Source organism: Manis javanica, chromosome 8 (assembly GCF_040802235.1).
Source record: "Manis javanica isolate MJ-LG chromosome 8, MJ_LKY, whole genome shotgun sequence".
Taxonomy (NCBI): Eukaryota; Metazoa; Chordata; class Mammalia; order Pholidota; family Manidae; genus Manis; species Manis javanica.
Window position 1 is genome coordinate 24867035 of NC_133163.1, and position 20642 is coordinate 24887676.

General features: G+C 48.5%; 2 protein-coding genes across 5 annotated transcripts in view; one reads left to right on the forward strand and one right to left on the reverse strand.

Moving 5' to 3' along the window:
* The window catches only part of TMEM63C (transmembrane protein 63C), a 123357-nt gene that overhangs the window by 86919 nt on the left and 15796 nt on the right, over positions 1 to 20642 (reverse strand). The window lies entirely within an intron of this gene.
* ZDHHC22 (zDHHC palmitoyltransferase 22) lies at positions 11138 to 19903 on the forward strand. The gene is made up of 3 exons (XM_017649938.3): positions 11138 to 11668; positions 13440 to 13979; positions 18792 to 19903. Exons 2-3 carry the CDS (start codon positions 13454 to 13456, stop codon positions 19055 to 19057), a joined length of 792 nt encoding a protein of 263 aa, XP_017505427.3. The 5' UTR covers positions 11138 to 11668; positions 13440 to 13453; the 3' UTR covers positions 19058 to 19903.

Sequence of the window (20642 nt, forward strand, 5' to 3'; positions counted from 1 at the left end):
TTTATTGCCCCCATGGTCCTGTAAGCAGCTAGAACACAGGGAGTGGCACAGCACCTACCACATAGAAGATGCTCAATAAATATCTCTTCGCTGGCTGACAGACTATACTGAGTTTGGAGCAGACACTGAAGGGGCCAAAGCACCCCTGGAGATGGAGTGGTGGTGGAGACCGGGGCAGAGATCTGCTAGTTGAAGATGACTTGAGGGGAGCGGTGACAAAACTGGAGTCACATGATCTGCAGCCCTCGTCTCCTCCAGTAGTGACATACATCCTCCCCTGGTCAGCTGGAAAGGGCCTGAATTTTATTACTGCAGGATGCTCCTGGGCAGAGGTGCTTTACAGCTAGCAATGCGTGACTATGTTCAGCATAGCATTTGTTCCTCACAATCTCAAAGGCAAGAATCATTACGGCATTCTTTCCAGAAGAGAAAGCTAGGTCCCAAACCTGCAAGCTCACTTGCCTAAGACCACTCAATAGGAAATGCAGCAGCTGGGCCTTGAACCCAGGGCTTCTGATCACAATCATCACCTTCTTTGGAACAAAGGAGGCAGTTGGGGATTTCTGGTTCTAATGGCTCTTCTCCCGAAGTCCTCAAGCCAACACTAAGACCCTGGGTGTCGTTTGTAAAGCTCTGAAGCGAAGGTGGGGCCAGATTGGGAAAGGGTGTCAGGCAATTTCTCAGCAGCTTGGAGGGCGGGTAGATGTACCCAGCACAGCAGATAGCCCCAAACTGCATCTGCACCAGCAGAAACATGTGCCCCAACTCAGGGTGCTTTACTGCCATCTACTGGAAAATTGTCATAATAACTGTACACATCTGTGATGTCTGAAGTGTGAAAATGATGCCCGCTGGAATTATAAAGTGCAGAACCTGAACAACTGTACAGGGCAGCCCTAGATGCATCTTCTTTTGTCTGAGAAAATGAAAAAAAGCAGGATCCCTACCACCATGGCTGTGTAAGTCCTGCCTTTTTATTTCCTGCCTGAGTCCCTGGCTCAAACAGGGGGTCTGTGGCAATGTCTCCCATAGTTTTGCCACCCAGGCTCCTATAGAGTCCATTCATCCTTTTTTACTACTCTGTTCACATGTCCTGTTCATCTACTCTGGGCCAGGGTCCATGCTGGGCACTGTGTGTCCAACATGGGCAAAACCTGAGCCCTGCCCTTCCTGAGCTAACGGTCCAGTAGAGGACAACTGACCAAGTCATGAAAACTTGGTGTGATGTGTTGGTAGGAGGGCACGTGTCAGCTGGACTTGGGGCCAAGGGAAGTTTCCTGGAGGAGGTGACAGCTATGTGAAGCCTGAAGGATGAGTACAATAAGGCAGGCGAAGGTGCAGGAGGGGCCACAGCACATGCAAAGGCCTGAAGGCTAGAGAATGTGCAACCTACAAGGCTTTTGGGATCCTGGAGGGTCTGGGTGGGTCCCTGGAGATCCAGGGGTCCCAGACCTCAGCGAAGTGCAGGCTCCCTGCACAGGTGGGCACTGGAGACAACGAGTCAGGGGCTGGCTTCTGACTGAAGCAGCAACAGGGCTGGAGCATAGGTTGTACAATCCTCCCAACACCGATGAAGAGCTATTACTCTGCCCACATTCTATGGCTTAAATTGAGACTTAGAGAGGTTAAGTAATTGCTCAAGGTCATATAGCTGGAGAGTGAGTGAGTCATATTGGCTCCAGATCTGTGTGACCCCAGGGCCTGGCAGTGGTGCCTGTGGGTGCTATGTGTGTCTTCGCTGAATGATGCCAGGGAGAAGAGCAGACTGGTTCCTTTCTCACCTTCTCTAGGCTTTCTGGTCTTACTACCCAAAGTCCAGACCTGGAAAAGGAAAGGAAGTGCAAGGTCCTTATGTGAGAGGACACCACCCCACTCCACTACCCATGCAGCCCAGGCAGTTCTGCTCCAGGCTGGGAGGTCAGGTCCCAGCACCCTCCCCAGGCCGCCTACCCTTGTGTGTCCTCCTCCACTCAGGGCTCATGCATTTCTTCCTCTGTAAGGCCTTAGACTAGCAGCCTGCAGGCTCCTGTGGGGTTTCTGAAGATTCCTTGTTTCTCTCTGAAGTCTTCTGGCTCTTTCAAGGATTATAGAAATATATTACGGTGTATTTTGTTGTCTTGATCAGATAAAATATGTGCATCTATCCTGGACTATTTTGGTCATTCACCATTTACTAGCTGTGAGCTCTTGCATACTTTCCCAAGGCTCTGGCTCCTCCCTGGTCAGATGTGGATCATCTCATCCAGCAGTTTGAGATCTACACGGGACACTGTATATGAAGTCCCTGGCATGTGGTCACTACACACCCTTTGTGCCAATGGTCAACTGCCTGCTTGCTGTGATGGGGGACTCAGTGGCCAAAAATCTTGACCTTCTCCTGGTGCTAAGTCTGAGCTGGAGCACACACACTCACACCCCTCAGGGAAGACAGAGGCTCTGATGCAGTTTCCTTCAGAAACAATCAAGAAACGATGGACACACAAAGTGCACGGAGCCAGGCCTGGAGTAGAGTGAGGTCCAGTTGGCACTGCCTTTTACCTTCCACCCTCAATCCCTGGATGGAAATGGATGCATGCTAGGAGGGCTTGGGGATCCCTTTAGCCCCCAAGGGGCTGAACGGTTGGGATCATGGGGATGGGATCTTACAGGTTTCATTTACCTGCAGGAAAAAGCTTTCAGTCTGTTGCTTGGCCATGCCTCTGAAGGCTTCCATTAGGGTTAGGAGCAAGGCCACCCAACCTGTGAGCTTCATTATTGTCTTCTATACAATGGGCCAGTAATATTTACTGTGTATCATCATTGTGAGGATTAAAATGCAAGAGGTACCTAAAGGGTCTACCATGATGCTGGAAACAAGATAAACACACAATAAATTATAGCTCTGCTGGGATCCAAGAGGGTTTGGGGCTGTCTACAGGATGCTACCGCCCACTACCCAAGTGTCAGCTGCCACAGGAGATGGAAAATGCGGGTGCCATGGCTGATGATGAGACAGGATAGTCTCTCCTATTCCACTTCTCTTATGGGAGGGAAGCTAGTACAAACTTCTGGAGGGTAGTTTGGCAGTAGGGATCCTTTTGACCCAGCTACTCCACTTCTAGGAATTCAGCCAAGGAAATAATCATAGAGCCCCATGGAGTTGTTTGTGCTAGGACATGCATTGCAATGTTGCTAATAATAGTGAGAAATTGGAAATAATCTAAAGTTAGAGATGCACTCAATACACACTTTGGTTGAATGCCAGATGGCCAAGTGTTAAGATCAGTATTTAGCTGAAATCTAGGCCAAGGCCTAATATCACCTTCCTGGAGCAAATGTCTTTGATAAAAGAGTACATCAAATTTTATCAGAGATTATTCATGATGATAATTTCATTATTAATCAACTCCCTTGTCAATGCTTTAACATTAACATTTAACAGTTTTAACAATTTAGTGTAAGAGCAATACATTCCCAGTGCTATCAGTAGCTAGCTTGCCCCTGTATGTATACTATGCACATTTGTGTTAATAAATTGACGCTTACTTTTGACTGATGATGGTGGAGGAGCGTGATCCTAATTTTTTCTAATAATTTTTTCTTTCTTCATATTCTTTATACTCCTTCCCATGTTATGTCAAATGTGACTTACCATGGATATTGTTACACCTGGTTTTACATGTTTTCTTGTTCATGAAACTGGGAGGTTGTATGACATTCTGTTTTTAGTTAATCTTTACAGTGTGTAAAGAATTACAAATAGGGCTTTTTGTTAAAGCCTCATGACCTAAATAGAATAAGGCAAACTGACTACATTTTTAAAGATTATTTTGACTGCTACGAATGCTAGTATCCAAACATTTCTACAAAGATTAGGACTATGAGATAGCCTAATCTCTATTATTCTGCTTCATATTATTATTTTAATGTTTTGTGTTGTTGTGTCAAAAAGTACCCAGCTAACATGCTTTCTCAATGTTTGTACTATCAATGTTTTTCTGTTAAACACCTGAAAACTCTTAACAATTATTTCTGTACATAAAAGAGGCAGTGTTTATAATTATTATGAATGACAGAGTATTTTGCCCTTGCAATAACAAATACACATTTAATTTTGAACTGACTGATAGAATTTCAACTAATAGAATTTGAAAGAATATGTACATTGCAACTTACATCTAAAAGATTATATTTGAAAGTGATTAGTAACAGTAAATCTGAATGACATGTCACGTATGTATAAAGGAAGTAATTACACTCCTTGAATGCAAAGGTTATGTATCATGGTTACAGGATCATGGATCATATACAAGTCTAGGGAACCCAGGAATGATGCTGAAGTCTGAACTTAGCTATTCAGCCTTTCAAAAGCTGAAGATTAAGCTAAAGAGCATATTTCAGCCAGATAGCAAAGTCAAAGACAAATTTTGTGCATATCTATTAAAGTCCCTTCTGTAAGAGGTACATACAAGCTGTCCATTAAAAAAGATATTGGGGAAATGGATTTATAAACATGGAAGGATCATCTTACTATTGCTAAATTTTAAATGCTAGTTGTAAAAGAGGTTGAAGATGTGAGCCCAAATTTGTAATTAAGGGAGGAAAAATCTGAATAGATAAAAGATTGAAAGATACACAAACACTAGTGATGATTATCTCTGGGTTTAATATTAAAGGATTTCTGCTTTACTTTTAATTAATTTTAAGGATTTTCTTACTAAATATGTTACTTACATGGTTTTTAAAAATAAAAAGTATTTAAAGCACATTTTTTCTGTCTCCCTTTTCTATTTCATCCAGGGTCATATTTCAAGAATGCTGAGCTGGCCAGATGGTCTGGGGCACTGACCACAGCTGCCTGTAGGGCTCACTGTCCATTTTCACTTGAGGTCAAGGCTTTGGCATGCTGGAGCTGCCTTTTCTGGGCCTGTTTATGGGAGAAGAAGTGCCAGGAAGAAGGCACGGGTCAGTGGGAGGGTTGGAAGGGGCAGGAGATTGTAGCCCCACTTGGTCAATGAGGACCTGGAATCTCAGAAAGGCTGGAAATGCCAGGAAAATCCTGCTTCTGTCCTGAGACCTAGGATATGGATAACTGGAATGTGTCTAAACTTCTCCAGAGTAGAAGAAAGAACTCCAAGGTGTTCTCCCAAATTAATTCCCATTTTCCTCTTTATCAATGCAATTCACAAATTGTTGTTGGTTACATAGCTACCTACAGCTGGGTGTGACTATATCACTAAATTCTGGCTGATAAGAGGTCAGTGGATATATTGTGTGCAACTTCCAGGAAATTCCCTTAAAGAGCGGGGCATGTCCTTTCTCCTTTTCTGTAATATGGACATATTGGCTGGGACAGGAGCAACCATTCTGAACCATGAGGTGCCATGCTCGAGAGGATGGAGCAACAAGCTAGAGAGAATCTGGGTCCTATAAGATTGCAGAGTCTCCATACCAGTCCAGGACCGACTCCTTTAAACTTCATTAATGTAAGAGTGAAGTAAGCTTCCAGTTTAGTTTAAACCAGTGTTTTCTTGAGGTTTCTACCACATGTCATAGAACTTAATTAATTATAATAGCTATCACTTATTTAATACTATTAAATACCCAGCCACTATTCTCAGTGCTTTACAGATGTTATCTTGTTTAATCTTTACAACAATCCTATGAGGTAGGAACCCTAATTAACCTTGTTTTACAAATCAAGAATCTGAGACACAGAGAGGGTGATTGACTGGCTCAAGGTCGTACAGTGCTTTAGTGGAAATGAGATCTGAGCCTAGATCATCTGACCCCAGAGCCTGTCCTCTGCTCTTCTGGACCCTCTACATTGGTTCCTTTTTGTCCCCTGGTCCCATCTGACCTCTATCCCCTGCTGCAGGCCTGTATGTGTTAACTTTATCCCCATCACACCCCGTTCCTTATCTACAGCAAAAAAGTCCATTCTGTCTACACCCTGTTTCACTGAGAAGAGATTTTAATTGGCCAATTCATGATGAAGTGTAAGAGATCAACATCAGCAAGTCACCTCTCCATAAGAAAAATAGGCTCTACTTCTATTTCAGTGTGGGAGTTTAGGGGTGTGAGACCCTGAAGGAACCACACTGGACGAAGCTTGGACATTGCAATCAAATGACCTGGATTTGATTTCTGCTGCCAGCAAGCTTTGCAATCTTGGCAAATCTCATAACCACTCTGAACCTCCATTTACCCCTCTACAAAACACGTAGAGTCAGACTTTCTTAGGCAGAGTTGTGATAAGGATTAAATGAAATAACCAATGTGAAGGTACCTGGTCCCCAGCCAGCCGGGCACGTAATGGATGTCAGTAAATATGAATCTTTATTTAGTTGAATTCTGTTTATGCATTGCTCTCTATCCTATTTTTTTAAAGTCAGATACTGAGGTATAATTTTCATACAGTAATGTGCACCCTTTTGAGGGGTACAGTTCTGTGAGTTTGGATAAACATTTTATCATATAACTACCACCACAGTCAAAGTATAGATTTCCACACCCCAACTACTTCTATCATACCTCTTTGTTCCACCAACTGTTTATTTGTTCTATGTTTGTTTAGCACCCACTGTGTGCCAGACTCTGTGCTGGGTTTAGGTTACAGAAATAAAGCAGATAGGTAAGTCCCTGCCCTTGAGGGTTTATATTCTATCAGATGGAAAGAGACAATAAACAAGTAAATAAATCTACAAATGAGATCATCATAGAGGCAGTAAGTGCTATGCAGCAAGCAGGATTATTTGGTAGCTCCTAGCTGGGGGACTGTTTCAGTAGCAAGGGCAGGTGCTAGTGAGCTGGCATCTTTGTCATTTAAAATTCACGACAAAATACAAATCCCCTTTTGACAGATAGGGAATTTGAGGTTTAGAAAGGCTAAGGAAGTTTACCTCCAGGTAAATTGTCATCTCCAAATAGAAATTCAGTGATAATACAACTTTCATGTATTTGATTGGCTAAGATGAAGTTTACACTTACATGTTTTTCGAATCCAGTTGCTCAAGGTCACACAGCAAGTGAATAGGAAAACAGGGATTTAAGTCCAGGTCAGCAAACACCGAAACCTCACATTGAAAGCTGTGCTTTTTTCATCACACTGTACTGCCTCTCTCCTGGGCCCTGGGCCCTGGGCCATCTCTGCTACAGCAGTGGGGGACATGGGCGCGTGGGGTGGGGAGGGGTTCAGAGGTGTGAGGTCTGGACTGCCTGCGGCTCTGAGACTATAGCAGTGTATCCAAGAGTCCTACAAACAGCCAAGGCACTGCAGTGGCCTCATGCTCCTGGTCTCACCTCCCCCCTCCTGTAATTGAGATGTCAATCTTTGCCTCATTCCCTCCCAACCTGGACACCTGGCAATGCAGGGCTCAGCGGAGACAGCTGATCTCCCTTGTGCCTGCAGAGCTCCCTCCATCATGAAGACATAAACTGAGGTTGTGTCAGACAGATGAGCATGCAATCCCTCTCTCCTTTTCCCTCTTCTCCCCTCTATCCTCTACTGCCCTCCTCTTTTCCCTCCCCATACCCTCCTTTCTCCCTCCCTCTGCCTTCTGCATGCTTTGAGATGAAAGGGCCAATTCATCTTACTGCCACCATCACAGCTAAGCTGTGCACTGGTCCACAGGCAAGGCATCCCTACCAGGACTGCCTGAGCAGTCCTGGGAAACCAGGGTGAATGGGTAAAAGATCACATTTGTTTTTCTACAGCCTGAACACTCCAAAGGAGGCTCTGCCAAGCCAAGCCAAGATGTCCACCCTCACACAACCAATCGTCAGGGAGACCTCTGGGGTTACCTGTCACCCAGAGGGTGACGACATTCAGACCTGCTGTTTCTACCTTGCCATATGGGCTTGGATGATAAGCCTCACTGCCCCCAGTCACATACACACTCTAGCACCGCAAGCAACAGAGTGCTTGAGAGCATTTGATCAATGGGCTGCAGGCTTACTTTATGTGATTTTACATTAACATCTTACACAGAGACCAGGCAGGTCTTTTATTCTGAGGGAGCATGGTATATGCCTGCTTCCTTTATGAAAGTGACATGTTCCAGAGAAGTTAAGTATCAATGAGAGTTTTGCATGTTTAGTCACATTTTCAGTGGAACGAAGGCAAGGCTTACAGATTAACATGCAGCAAGTATCTGAATCTCAGTTTCTTCATAAGAAAAATGGGTTTAATAATCTTTGCCACCAGCTAGCTTACAGGGCTACTGAGAGTGAATGAAATTTTATTTTTGTGGATATACCTTGTAACCTGCAAAGTACTTTATTACACCAAAGGAATGTTATTGTTGTTACAATGAAGATGTAGTTGGCTGGGTAAATTGTCATCTCCAAATAGAAATTCAGTGATAATACAACTTTCATGTATTTGATTGGCTAAGATGAAGTTTACACTTACATGTTTTTCAAATCCAGGCAGGCAGGGATGGCGTCTTATTAAGCCTTCTGAGACTTGGGGAGCACTTTGTGGTTGCATTTGGCAATGACTTCCTATGGCAGTAAAGATCATCCTGTCTGAGGATGTCTATTAAAATCTCAATTTCAGGGTACCAGTTAACCTTGAGACCCCAGTCTATCTTCACCCTGATCAATATGAATAAAGAATATGAGAATGGAGGAAAATCCCCAGTACTTCTTTAAGTGTGGCCCCTTGTATTTTGGAATGTTCTCCATCCCAAACACTTGGGAAGTTGTAGGGCCAGACAGACATGTGTGTGGGTTCCCCACTCAAGAGAGAAGCCACTTACTGGACAGAATTCCTCTTTTTGTACAGAACATTTTAAGGCAAAATGGAATGATTGTCATTTGGGAAGGAATTCATTTTATCCAAGCAAGATTTATGGCACACTTTTCTGGGAAAGTGCTTGGTGGCAATGAGATGCCAGCCTGCGTTCCTGTCCCCTTGGGACCACCTGCAGGTACCGTCAAAGCTTAACTATAAGAATATATGATACGAGCAATGGAGAGCATGGTTTATAAATTATTTTCTGACGCTGTTTATGAAGTGTGAGACTGTAAGTTGGGGTGAATGGCAGCAGGATGCAAGATCAATGCAAATGTGTCCTCACCAGACATTTCAAAGACCTTGGAACTTGACTTTTCCTCTCAGAGAAAGACCAGTATCAATGGTTTAGCCTGAGTTGGTACACTTCCACTCAGTGTCACTTCTGGCCTAATCATCGTGGTATAAGACCCCACAATATTTCCAACATAGACCAGGAGCTCTCATTCTAGTTGGAAAGATCAGAGGTTCTTATGGAAAAAGATGAGGGCCCAGAAGAGAGACAGGAGGAGGAAGAAGCTAACGTCTGAGACTGAGGCACGTATATTAATTACATCATCCCACTTGATTATCATTGCTTCAAGGTAACATCTTCATCCCATTTTATGAGTGAGACCAGAGAGGTTAAGTGACTTGCTCAGGGTCCCACAGCTGAAAGTGGCAATAAAGTATTTGTTCTTGTCTGCTTAATTCTGATGGGATCAGAATCCGGGTGAAATTTATAAATTGAACTCCCTGCTGATTTTGTCAGGGATAAGCACCAATTTTAGAAAAACAAAATGCCATTTGCTGTACTTCCTCTTACTCAGTTCCCTTAAGGGAGTATCTGAGGAACTACTAGCTCTACATCTGAAGATTTAATGTCTTTTTCTGTTGAAAAAGAAACAATTTCTTTTAAAAAATCTATATTTCTAAAAAGAAACTATAAACTACATTAGAAACTATATTTCTAAATAAATAATTGCTCTTGTCCATTTGCATTTCCACAGCTGAATCTCCATCTCTTTCCTGGCTGAATACTACACCCCCCCTCCACCACTGACATCTTCCCACATTCCTTTAGCTTCTCTCTCTCTCTTTCCCTCCCCTCATACACACACAAATTCAGACACACACCTTCCCACAACACACCCATATGCAAAATAAAATTAGAAATACTGCCCGACTCTCAAGGTATTTAGGGAATGGAAACCTTCAATCAATATAGCTAAAACTAAGCACTTCAGTCTCCCTCCCTCCCAAGCCAGTGTGAGAGGCAGGCAGAGCTTGTGAAAGGGTCCAAACAGCTATGCTCTTGATACAAAACAGCTCTGAAGGGGAAAAGGTCATATGTGCTTCCCTGTGTCTGCCCTGTGGCTGCTGGAACTCAAGGCTACCAGATTCTCAGAGGCTAATGCCTGGCAAGTTGTTCTTTTACTGAGATGTAAGACCCTTATCAGAACATGAAAAGGATTCCTGGCCCCTTTTTCATTTTAATGTATACTAATAAAATAAAGAGAAAACAGTATATGATGATACAAAAATATAGGCTGAGCTGATAAGCATATGGTCCTCATTTTAAGGGATTGCTCTTGTTTTAACAACCAGTTGAGAAAGCAAGAAACATTTATTATGTTTTCTTCACTTGGAGGAATGGAATAGAGCAGGTGGGTGAGCTACGACAGCCCAGGAAACCGAGGTGGCAGTGGCAGCAATATTCCTGCAGCCTTTCTAATGCTCTCTCTACTTACTCCGGTACCCCCATTTGACACACACTGGCCAAGTCAAGTGTCCCACCCTCTTGGCGTCTCTCAGTACCTACCTCAGCATAGTGGAGTCTGTAAGAGAAAGGAAATAGGAACAGAGAGATGGGGGCAGGGCTCCAGGCAGAAGCTCCTGGTTCAAGCTCTGTATATGGATAGACCCTTCTGCTGTCTATCCCCTGGGTCTCAGGGGGATGCTGGGTTGTGCAGAGGCTGAGAGCAGGTGCATTAGTTAAATCAGGCTCTGTCACTGACCTACTGTATGACCTTGGGCATGTGACTTGGCTTCAATGTGCCTCTACCTCCTCATCCATACAATGGGGACCATGGAACTTCTGCTGTGAGGATTAAGGAAACTCTTTTATGCTAAAGGCCTAGCACAATGACCAGTACTAGTTAGGGCCCAATAAATAGTGTCAATAATTATGAACAAATACTCAAATAGTGCTTACCAAGGGCAGGCCTTATTTAAGGACTTTATATATATTGTCATATAACCCTTACATCTCTGTTCTACAGAGATGAAACTGGAATCTGAATATCACATAGTACTGAATGGTGGATATTCAGACCTAGGCAGACAGGCTCCAGAGTTGGGGCTCTCAATCCCCTCTGTGCACAATGATGCTGATCTTAATGGGTGTTGCCCCTGGCAAGCTGAGCTCTCAAACCCCCAGGCTTCCCTCTGTCTGAGATAGAGCAGGGAAAGCTGTCAGCCACAGAGGGGATCGAAGGAGCAGATGATGGCTAGAGCATTCACATCAGGGCTGAATCCAGATATCCCAGTTAGAACCGTGGCTGAAGTCACAGGTCGCCCCAGCCCTCTTTAGAGGAACAAGGGGGGTGGGTGCCAAGTCCACGATGCTAAGACGGGTGGCCGGAGCGCCGCCCCCATAAGGGGAGGGAGGGGTAGCGGGGCTGAGGGGTGCCCAGCTGCCATCCCCGCCGCCTCCTGGCCCCCACTCGCTGGCGCCGAAGTGGGAGGACCGCGGCTGCCCGCTCCCTCCTCCCCACATCCTCACTACCTGCCCAGTCCTCGAAGCGAAGCGTGAGGAGGCTGCGAGCCAGTGGGGCCGAGCCCACAACTTTGCAGCCTCGGGCTGGACGAGACCCGGCGTCCAGGGCTCCTCTTGTCGGCGACCAGAGCTCGGTGAGTTCATTTCCCCACCCCTCTGCGGCGGTGCGGCGGCGGCGCGGGGGGCGGCTTCCCAAGAGTCCGGGAGGCGGTGGCCGAGCAGCCGGCGGCCGCCCGCGTTGCCTGCCTCTCCAGGGCTCGGTCTGTGCCGCCCTCCACCGTGGGCGAGGCCGCCGCCAGTGCTGAAAGGACAGCTCCCCGCGCCAGCCGGCGGCTGGGGAGGTTCACCGCGGTCTTTCTCCCGCGCAGGGCCCCGGGCTGCAGCCGCCCGCCAAGCGCTCCTCACTCACTCCCCCATCTCCTGTCCTTCGCCTGCCAGGCGCCAGGGAGCATCTGGAGGCTGCTCCTGCACCCCCCTGGCGACTGGCGTGGGGAAGACACTTGCTTCGCGGGAGCCCGGGGCCGAATGCTCCCTGGGGTGGGCAGCGCCACCGCACCCCCCGGGAGTGCATGGCCCGGGGCGGTGCCGAATCCCCAGTGACCACCCCCACGTGCGTGCCCTGCACTGACCCGGGGAGGCAGAGAGAGAGCCTCCAGCTCCCCACGGTGGCCGTGGGTCCCCGGGGCCACCGGCACCTGCAAAGGGGTCTCCAAGGTGATCAGCCGCGGATCGGGACGGGACAGCCTGATGGACGCCTCGTGCCCATCCAGGGTGCAGCCGCCTTCCCAGAACTTTTCTCGCGCCTCGGGCTTGCCGACTCCTTAGCCCCTGGAAAAGTTATCTCGGGCGCCGGGAGTGCCCGATTTCCTGGTGGCTTCCGAAGCTGGGCAGGAACCACGGCTGTGGGGGGCGGGGGCGGGTGGAGATGCAGTGGGGTCTGCGATCTGCGACTAGGGTCGATCCGCGGAAAGGCTAGCCAAGCTCTTCCACTCCTGCACCGAGGGCAAGCGAGCCGGCATCGAAAGGGTTTCGAAGCCATAGAGGTTGTTTGGGTTTCTCGCTCCAGGAGAGCAGGAGGAGGGCGCGAAGGGGAGATTTTAATTTCGTCGCCTCAAATGAAAACGCTCTTTGCAAAGAAATAGCCAGGGCAGCCAGCGTAGGAGGGATGGGGTGACCAGGACCGGCTGACACAGGTATTCCGGCTGCGCTTCCCCACTCCGCCTCCAGCCAACCCTACCGGATGCCTGAGAGCGTGTGTGAATGCGCAGACACACACACACACACACACACACACAGATACCCATGTGCATACAAGTAACACATACAGTCACACATGAGGAACACCCCCCCACCACACACACACACACACACACACACACAAATATCATGGACCCACAGGCACACATACCTCCAAAGAGAATTGGTTACCGGTGAGGTTCCTGAATATTGCCCCAAATGGTGAGGGGGCAGGCGGCGAGGAAAGGGGAGGTGAATCAAGACTTCCAGCAGGTCATTTCTCTTTGCCCCCTACCCCGAGTCCTTCGATTTCTCCTTGTAGGGGGTCTGAAGGAGAAATTCCCAAGCCTGGGCCTGTTTCCATTGCCATAAGGAAGAGAGCCCTAGCCCACACCTCCACTGGAGGTCCCGACCTCGCCCTCCTGGTGGTTGTCTGCGAAGGACCAGGAAGCCAAGGTCACTCAAAAACCGAGGCAGCAGGCACTCGGGGATGGTTGCGGCCTCAGGGTCTCACTCCTGCTTGGTCCCGTGTTAAGAAAGGGAGGAGGGGCGATCCGAGGGGCAGGAGTCTCGGAGCGAGGGTTTCGTGGGGCTTGAGAGCGCGGGAGTAGCGCCCTAGGGCGCCCCCTAGACGCCGCAATAAATCTCCTTCTCACCTGGGTCCTTCAGGAATGTGATCGAGGATGCTGGCCCTGAGGCTGCTCAACGTGGTGGCCCCCGCCTACTTCCTGTGCATCTCACTGGTGACCTTCGTGCTGCAGATCTTCCTTTTCCTGCCCAGCATGCGCGAGGACCCCGAGGCTACCCCGCTGTTCTCCCCCGCGCTGCTCCACGGCGCACTTTTCCTGTTCCTCTCAACCAACGCCCTGGGCAATTATGTCCTGGTCATCCAGAACTCCCCAGACGACCTGAACACCTGCCAGGGAACCCCGGCCAGGAGGGCTTCGTGTCCCCCGCCTAGCACCCACTTCTGCCGAGTGTGTGCCAGAGTCGCCCTGAGGCACGACCATCACTGTTTCTTCACGGGCAACTGCATCGGCAGCAGGAACATGCGCAACTTCATCCTGTTCTGTCTCTACACCTCCCTTGCCTGTCTCTACTCCATGGTGGCTGGTGTGGCCTACATCTCTGCAGTCCTCTCCATCTCCTTCGCCCACCCCCTGGCCTTCCTCACGCTCCTGCCCACCTCCATCAGCCAGTTCTTCGCCGGTGAGTGGGCCTTGGCAGGCAGGCTGGGCCCTACAAGGGACCCTCCATCCCAACCCCAGGTTTGCCAGATTTAGCAAATAAAAATACAGATGTCCACTTAAATCATAATTTCAAATAAACAAGCATAATTTTCAGTGTAAGTATATCCTAAATATTGTGTGGGACATACTTATACTAAAAATATTTACTATTATCTGGATTTCAAATAACTGGATCTGCTGTATTTTATCTGGCAAACTTCCTCCTCAACCCCATCTTTATTCATCACCCCCTCCTTGCTTGCCATTGTCCATTTCTCATAGAATTGTGGCAATGAAGGCAACACAGCCGTTTAGTGCCAGGTAGGGCAGGGTGCTCCCCATGCCACCTGCAAGGTACACCTGTGCTATAACTTTCCTCTGCCTGGACCCCAGTCCTGCTCACACTTACCCCCAAGGACCTTGCCTTCTAAAGCTCTTGCCAACCAACCACAGTAAGGTTGGTCAGAGTGCCAGGCCAACCCCAGCAGGAGGCTAAGCCCTGCCCTCCCACTCACTCTGTTTAACCCTGCCAGGCTGTTCTTCAATGGCGCCCTGATTGGAGATGCAGCCATGTTTAATGGCTCCATGATGAGAGTTTCTTTTCCAAAAGATATTTTCTTTTCACACTACAGAGCCATAGGACTAGTGTGGGATCTGACCCTCCAGGAAGCTCTCCTAACTGCAGGAGCCGGCTTGAGGGCCTTCATACTGGCACTCTGTTGGGCATTCTAGTGAATACTGTACTTTACATAGTGTGCCCCAAGGGAAGCACCCTGATACCTGGCCCAGAGAGCCCCAGCTCCTGGTGGCTGTTCTTACTACTTCACCTAGCTTGAAATTTGCCCCCCACCTCATTTCCTTACACCCATCCCTACCCTGGCCTTTGACTCTGAGTTGGTTACAATTGTGAGCATGAACTCATGTGTGTATATATGTGATATTGTTATCTCCATTTCTCAGATGAAGAAACTGAGGTTCAGATGGGATTAAATGGCTTGCCCAGGATCTTGCTATTACTGAGTTGCAGCCTCTGGCCTGCCCCCACGTCTTTAAACAACCACAGCAGCCCTGGGAATACAGCATGTTTCCTCACTCCCTGACCTTTCAGGGACAAAGAAAGACAGAGCACAGCTACTTCCTTTGAGAACCCAAAATGGCCTTGATGTGCCTGGGCTAGACATTCACAAACACTATGCTCCATTCTGACGGATGCCATCACTTCAGTCTTTGTTGGGGCTGCAACCTAGTCCTTTGCAGGCACAGGACTTTTGTGCCATTTGGCAGAGGGAACACAGAGGCCCAGGAAGAACCCAGCAATGGGGGTTGCCTTTGAGGACTGGTGGCTTGGCTGGGCCCAGAACTCAGAGCTCTCAGGCCTTCTGGATCCTGGCACTGGCATAGGAGGCTGCTGGGACCAAAATAACCAGGATGAGGGAGGGTAGGTGGGCGGGCTAGGAGGTGGAGTGTGAGCACAGGCAGGTGGAGGAATGAGGGGAGCCAGAGAGCCTGATGATACTTTCTTTTCCACGTAGTTTCAGATAAAAATGGATAGTTCCAAAGGGAGAATCTTGAAATGGTTTGATTAGAGATAAGCCTGGGCTTGAGGCCTGTCCATATGTGGTAGGTTTGGGAGACAGGAAAGAAGGAAGAGGATTTTTTTGCTTTGATCTGATAGGAGGACAGAGCCAGTCAGTGCCTACCTTGGCGCCCAGATGTGTGTTCCAACAGAAGGATGAGTCCTACTATCTTTTACCTCTTCACCATACTCTCTAGGAAAAGGAGGCCACGACTTCTAAGTTGCGATGTTCCCATTTCATCTTTCCTCCGTGCCAGCCCTTCTCTCTCCTTTCTGACACATACCCTTAACCTCTTTGGCTTCTCCCTTTCTATCTCTTCTCCCCCTATTTTCAACCCAAATGGTTGAAGGCACACCCTCTCTCATCTGCTCAGGAGAATGGGTAGACGGGAGGGAGTAAGAAGGGACAAGCTGTTTAATAGATTGAGCTGTCCCCAACTGGTGGTACTGCCCCTGAGTCAGATCTGCCAGCAGAGCATGGCGGGGCTGTGAGTGTGAGTGCCAGGTAGGGCAGCGAGCTAGAAGTAGGGGGGTCTTCTGGTGGCCACTGCTCACAGACCCTCAGCTGATGCCAAAGAGGAGGAAACTGGCCAGTTAGATTTTAGGAACTTTCTTTTGGCTTCATGGAACTAGTGCTGGTGTGTTACTTCTCTGAGCCTGTTTATCATCTGGGAAATGGGGATGATGTCATCTGACCTGTGCACTTGGGTAAGTATGCCGGCACAGTGGGCGCCACTGGGAGGTCCTGTAGAAGGGAAAGGGACTAATGTTTGTTGAGCACCTATTATATGCTACCCACTGTGCAGGTCTCATTCTATCCAGTCTTCTTGACGAGCCTGTGAGGTAGGTATGAACACATCCATTTTAAAGGTTCAGGAACCAAAGGCTTGGCAAAGTTAAACTGCTTTGAGAACACATAGCAAGTATGACTCCAACCCGAGAGTTGGACTCAGGGCTGCTAGCCTCCAGACATCCTACTCCTCCCATTATATCACACCACCTCTCTGGGGCTGCTTCTTAACTAATGAGCTACTTTGGGAGGGAGGGAGCATCTTGTCTCTGGATATATATTAAAGATGCTAGGTGATGATCTGTCAAAAGGGTTATAAATGCTTGGTGGGAAGCAGGGTGGGGAGATTTGGGTGGTGTGGCCATTTAGGTCCTTTAGAAAAACTGTGATTTCCTAAAAGAAGCATAACTATTATTAAATAGTTCAGAGGAGCTGAGACAGCCAGGCTAGATAACTTCAAACACTTTGAGAGAAAGTAGGTCCCCAGAATAGCCTTTTGTAGCTGCTGCAAGGGGCCAGGAAAAGACCATAAGGTCTTTTCTGTATGCCTTGATTTCATGCCAGAAAAACGCCTGCAGAAAACATCTTCCATCAGCCCAGGTTTATTCCTGTGGCTGAATTGCAAGACAGGCCCGCACTTGACAATTCCAATGTTCTCACATCCCAGCTCGAGGGCCACCTTTGCCTGTCAGCATTCCCACAGCCCAAAGGGCACAATGGCCCTAGGATACTTTATCCTGTACATAGCTGTGCCGGCTAACCTGTGCTGACAAGGAGAAGTGGGTCAGAGGGATGGTACAGCCCAATGCAAGCCCTGTCCTGCTGCTGCCTGCATGCCAGAGGAGGGCCTGCTCAAAATGCCAATTAGAGTGAGCCTTCCACCCCCTAGGCAGCTGGACTTATTCCACCCCCTGGGCAGCTGGACTTTGCAAAGACAATCTGCTATCAAAACTCCTAGGAATGAGGGCAAGAAGCTGTTGCTAATGCAAACCTGAACCAAGTTCATATCCTCCTGGTTGCTGAGTCCACCAGCACTCACCAGTGCTCAGACTGGACAAATTTTAAAAGCCCAAACCTCAGGAGTCTGGAAATTGGGGCCTGGGGAGACCAGAGAAGAGGCCGGCTACGGCTGGGAGAAGCAGGAGGAGGAAGGATATAGTTGAGACTTGCAGAGGTTGAATAGGTTGTAAGATGGGGTTGCTGGAGCAGATACCTTTGTCTCACTGGAGGAGGTGGTGGTGGGCTTGCCCTGCAGGGAGAAAGGGGCTGATGAGGGCTTTTGAGTTCTCTCCTGGGTATACTGCTCTAACTGCTAGCAGGTCAAGGTAGGGGTATCTGTCATGGCTGCCAAAGTTGCAGCCCAGCCAGGTCTCCAAGCCTTGGGAAGGAAAAGGAGAAAGCTTGTTGGTCTTAGGAGTTAAACTTGAGCCTATTTTGGATATAGTCTCCTCATTTTTGAATGACCCTCAGCAGGAGCGCTGTACAAATGTGAACCAGAATGTTGTGCACACAATTTCCCTGAATCATACAACCCTATGGAACCATCATCATTATTATACCCATTTTACAGATGAGCAACCTGCAACTCAGAGAGGTTAAGAAACTTGTGTAAGACCACAGAGCTGGAAGACTCAAACTCAGTGTGGACTGACCACCCTACCTCTGAAGAAGAGTGTGGGATCTCTTACTCAGTGGATGTTTATAATAGAGACTGCTTGTTTAGAGGTGTTTTGGGGACAGGGTTTCCTACTCAAGGCAGGGGGCTGGGCTGATGACCTTGGGGGCCTCTTTCAGCCTTAACGAGCTCTGACAGTACAGCTCTCGCCAAATGTTCTGGTGGCCACACTGTCCTCTTGTTCACATTAATGACTGAATTATTCTCTAAGTCAATGTTCTGTGCTGCCCTTGCAGCTCGTGACTTTTCTTGATGACAAGGCCCTATTCTCAATCATGCTGTCACTTTCCAGAGGTCCAGCCGGTGCTCCCAGCTCCCCAGGGAGAAATTGTTGCAGTCTAGACGGCTGCCCAGGCACTGGATCCCTGTGTAGGTTCCTCAGCTCTACCCTCTTCCCTCCTCATAAAAATCCCTCACCCTGCCTGATCCCAGATCAGAAAGAAAAGGCAGAGACAGGCATTTCTGACTCTGTGGAAATGTTAGTGTCTAGCCACTGCCCGGCAAAGCTTCCTTCCCTTCTCTACACCCCCAGTCCTTCCCTTCTGCCTCAGGAGCCATGAGCACTGAGAAAAAGTTAGGGCAACTTTAGTTCATCCTTGCTCTCTCTCACTGCGGCATTGAGATTGCTACAAAATACAGCTTCAGTCTCATGAATCTCCCTCCCTCCCTAGCAGAAAGTGCCTGCCTGGATGGCGGTTCTGTACGTGGCTTGGGTATAAAGCGATTCTCGTATTTCCCCGCCCCCCTGCAGGAGCTGTCCTCGGTTCTGAAATGTTCGTCATCCTGATGCTCTACCTCTGGTTTGCCATCGGCCTGGCCTGTGCAGGCTTCTGCTGCCATCAGTTGCTGTTGATCCTCCGGGGGCAGACGCGCCACCAGCTGCGCAAGGGGGTAGCAGTGAGGGCTCGGCCCTGGCGTAAAAATTTACAGGAGGTCTTCGGGAAGAGGTGGCTGCTGGGCCTGCTGGTGCCCATGTTCAATGTTGGAGGTGAGAGCTCCAAGCAGTGGGACAAGTAGCAGACACTCCTGTCATTTTTCTGTGTGCGTGTCTTGACTCCTTGTGAACATAAGACCATGGTCCTTTGTTTCCACCACTGACCCACTATAACCTCTGGCTGGTAAGGTCCTAGTGTGCACCCTTTATTTCTGACATACAGAAAACAGCTTTGGCTGATGGATCATGACAAGAAGAAAAAATGGCCACCCAGGCATTCCTAGGCTCCATAGTAGCCAGCCAACTGTTAGGAGGTCTCTGCTTTTGCTTCTTCCACTTGGGGTCCCTTCTTTCCCCTTTTCCTTGGCTCATCCACTCTTGATCATGTCCCATCTGGTCCCTACTATCTGTTAGAGTGCCTCCTCTCAGCCCATGTTAGGAGTGGGGAGTGGATTCCTGCAGCCGAATGATGCTCTCCAGGACCTGGAGGCTGGCAAAAGTGCTTAAATTACCAAGTGTGAGAAGCAGCCAAGTCAGCTTCACCAACTGCTGGGGAATAGAGGGGTGTGGGCCCTCATCCCCTCTGGAACTGTGGGCAGTTGAAGGGGAAAAGAACTCAGTAGTCAACACCTTCCCCACAAGTCGGAAATCCCTTTCTCTGGGAGACAGCAACTAATGGCCAGGGATTTCCAGTTGCTGTCCCCTGTCCACTCCATCCCAGCCAGCCACCCCAGCCCAGTCCAGGACCTGACTGGATACTTCATTTCCTAGCGCTGTTCTAGCCTTTTCCCTGGGTCTCCAGCTTCCAGGTCTTTGCTAGATGCTGGGAAAGCAAGGAAGAAGGAAGAAGGAAAGGGGGAATACTGATCAATGAGAGAGGCATGTGAGTGCACAGCCTTATGGAAGGCGACACGTGTGTGTGTGTGTGTGTATGTATACACTTGAGGGGGGGGAGGGAGGGAGAGGGAGAGATAAGGAAGGAAGAGGGAGGGGAAAGGGAGAGGTGCTGAGAGGAATGTTGTTATACAAATAGAGAAAGGATACCCATGGGAGGGGAACAGAGGGGGTCACAGAGGTTAGTCTCTGTGATCTTTGAGGAAAGAGGATGAAAGGGGCAATGGGTTTCTTTCTGATGGATATTCTAGCTGCTAAAGCCGTTCAGTGTTTGAGTGACTACCTGGGGAGGTAGTGAGTGCCCCATCACTGGAGGTTTCCCAGTAAGACCTAGGTAGTCATCTGGAAGGCATGCCCTGGAAAGAATTTCTGCACAGGGTCAGAGAAGGGAAGATCACTCTCCACCCCAAGACTCTAGTGTCCTTTTGTGATTGCGCAGGTCCAGAAACAAGATCTGCAGATGGCTGTGAGCTGTTTGCTTTCCTGGAGGTTGGGGCAGGTATGGAGCGGTCTGAAAATCATGATGTAAACTTTCAGGACCCTACCCAGCCACTGAGAAGAAAGTCTTGGGAGAGGCAGGACAACCGGGGTGTTAATGCTAGTTGAGGGGAGTGGCATTTGAAGACAGGGAGATGGAGCAGTTTCAGGGGCAGGTGGGGGCAGTGGTGGGGTGAGCAAAGCAGGAAGGTTATGCTCAACTCTGAGGGGTGATATTGGGAGAGCTGAGGCTCAGGAATGGGGAAGACTAGAATATAGACCTGCTTATCTGACTGG

Excerpts from the sequence above, each read along its gene's own strand:
- ZDHHC22 (XM_017649938.3), top strand. The coding sequence starts at position 13,454 with ATGCTGGCCCTGAGGCTGCTCAACGTGGTGGCCCCCGCCTACTTCCTG. Across the intron at positions 13,980-18,791 it reads CATCAGCCAGTTCTTCGCCG|GAGCTGTCCTCGGTTCTGAA; the intron begins GTGAGTGGGCCT and ends GCCCCCCTGCAG.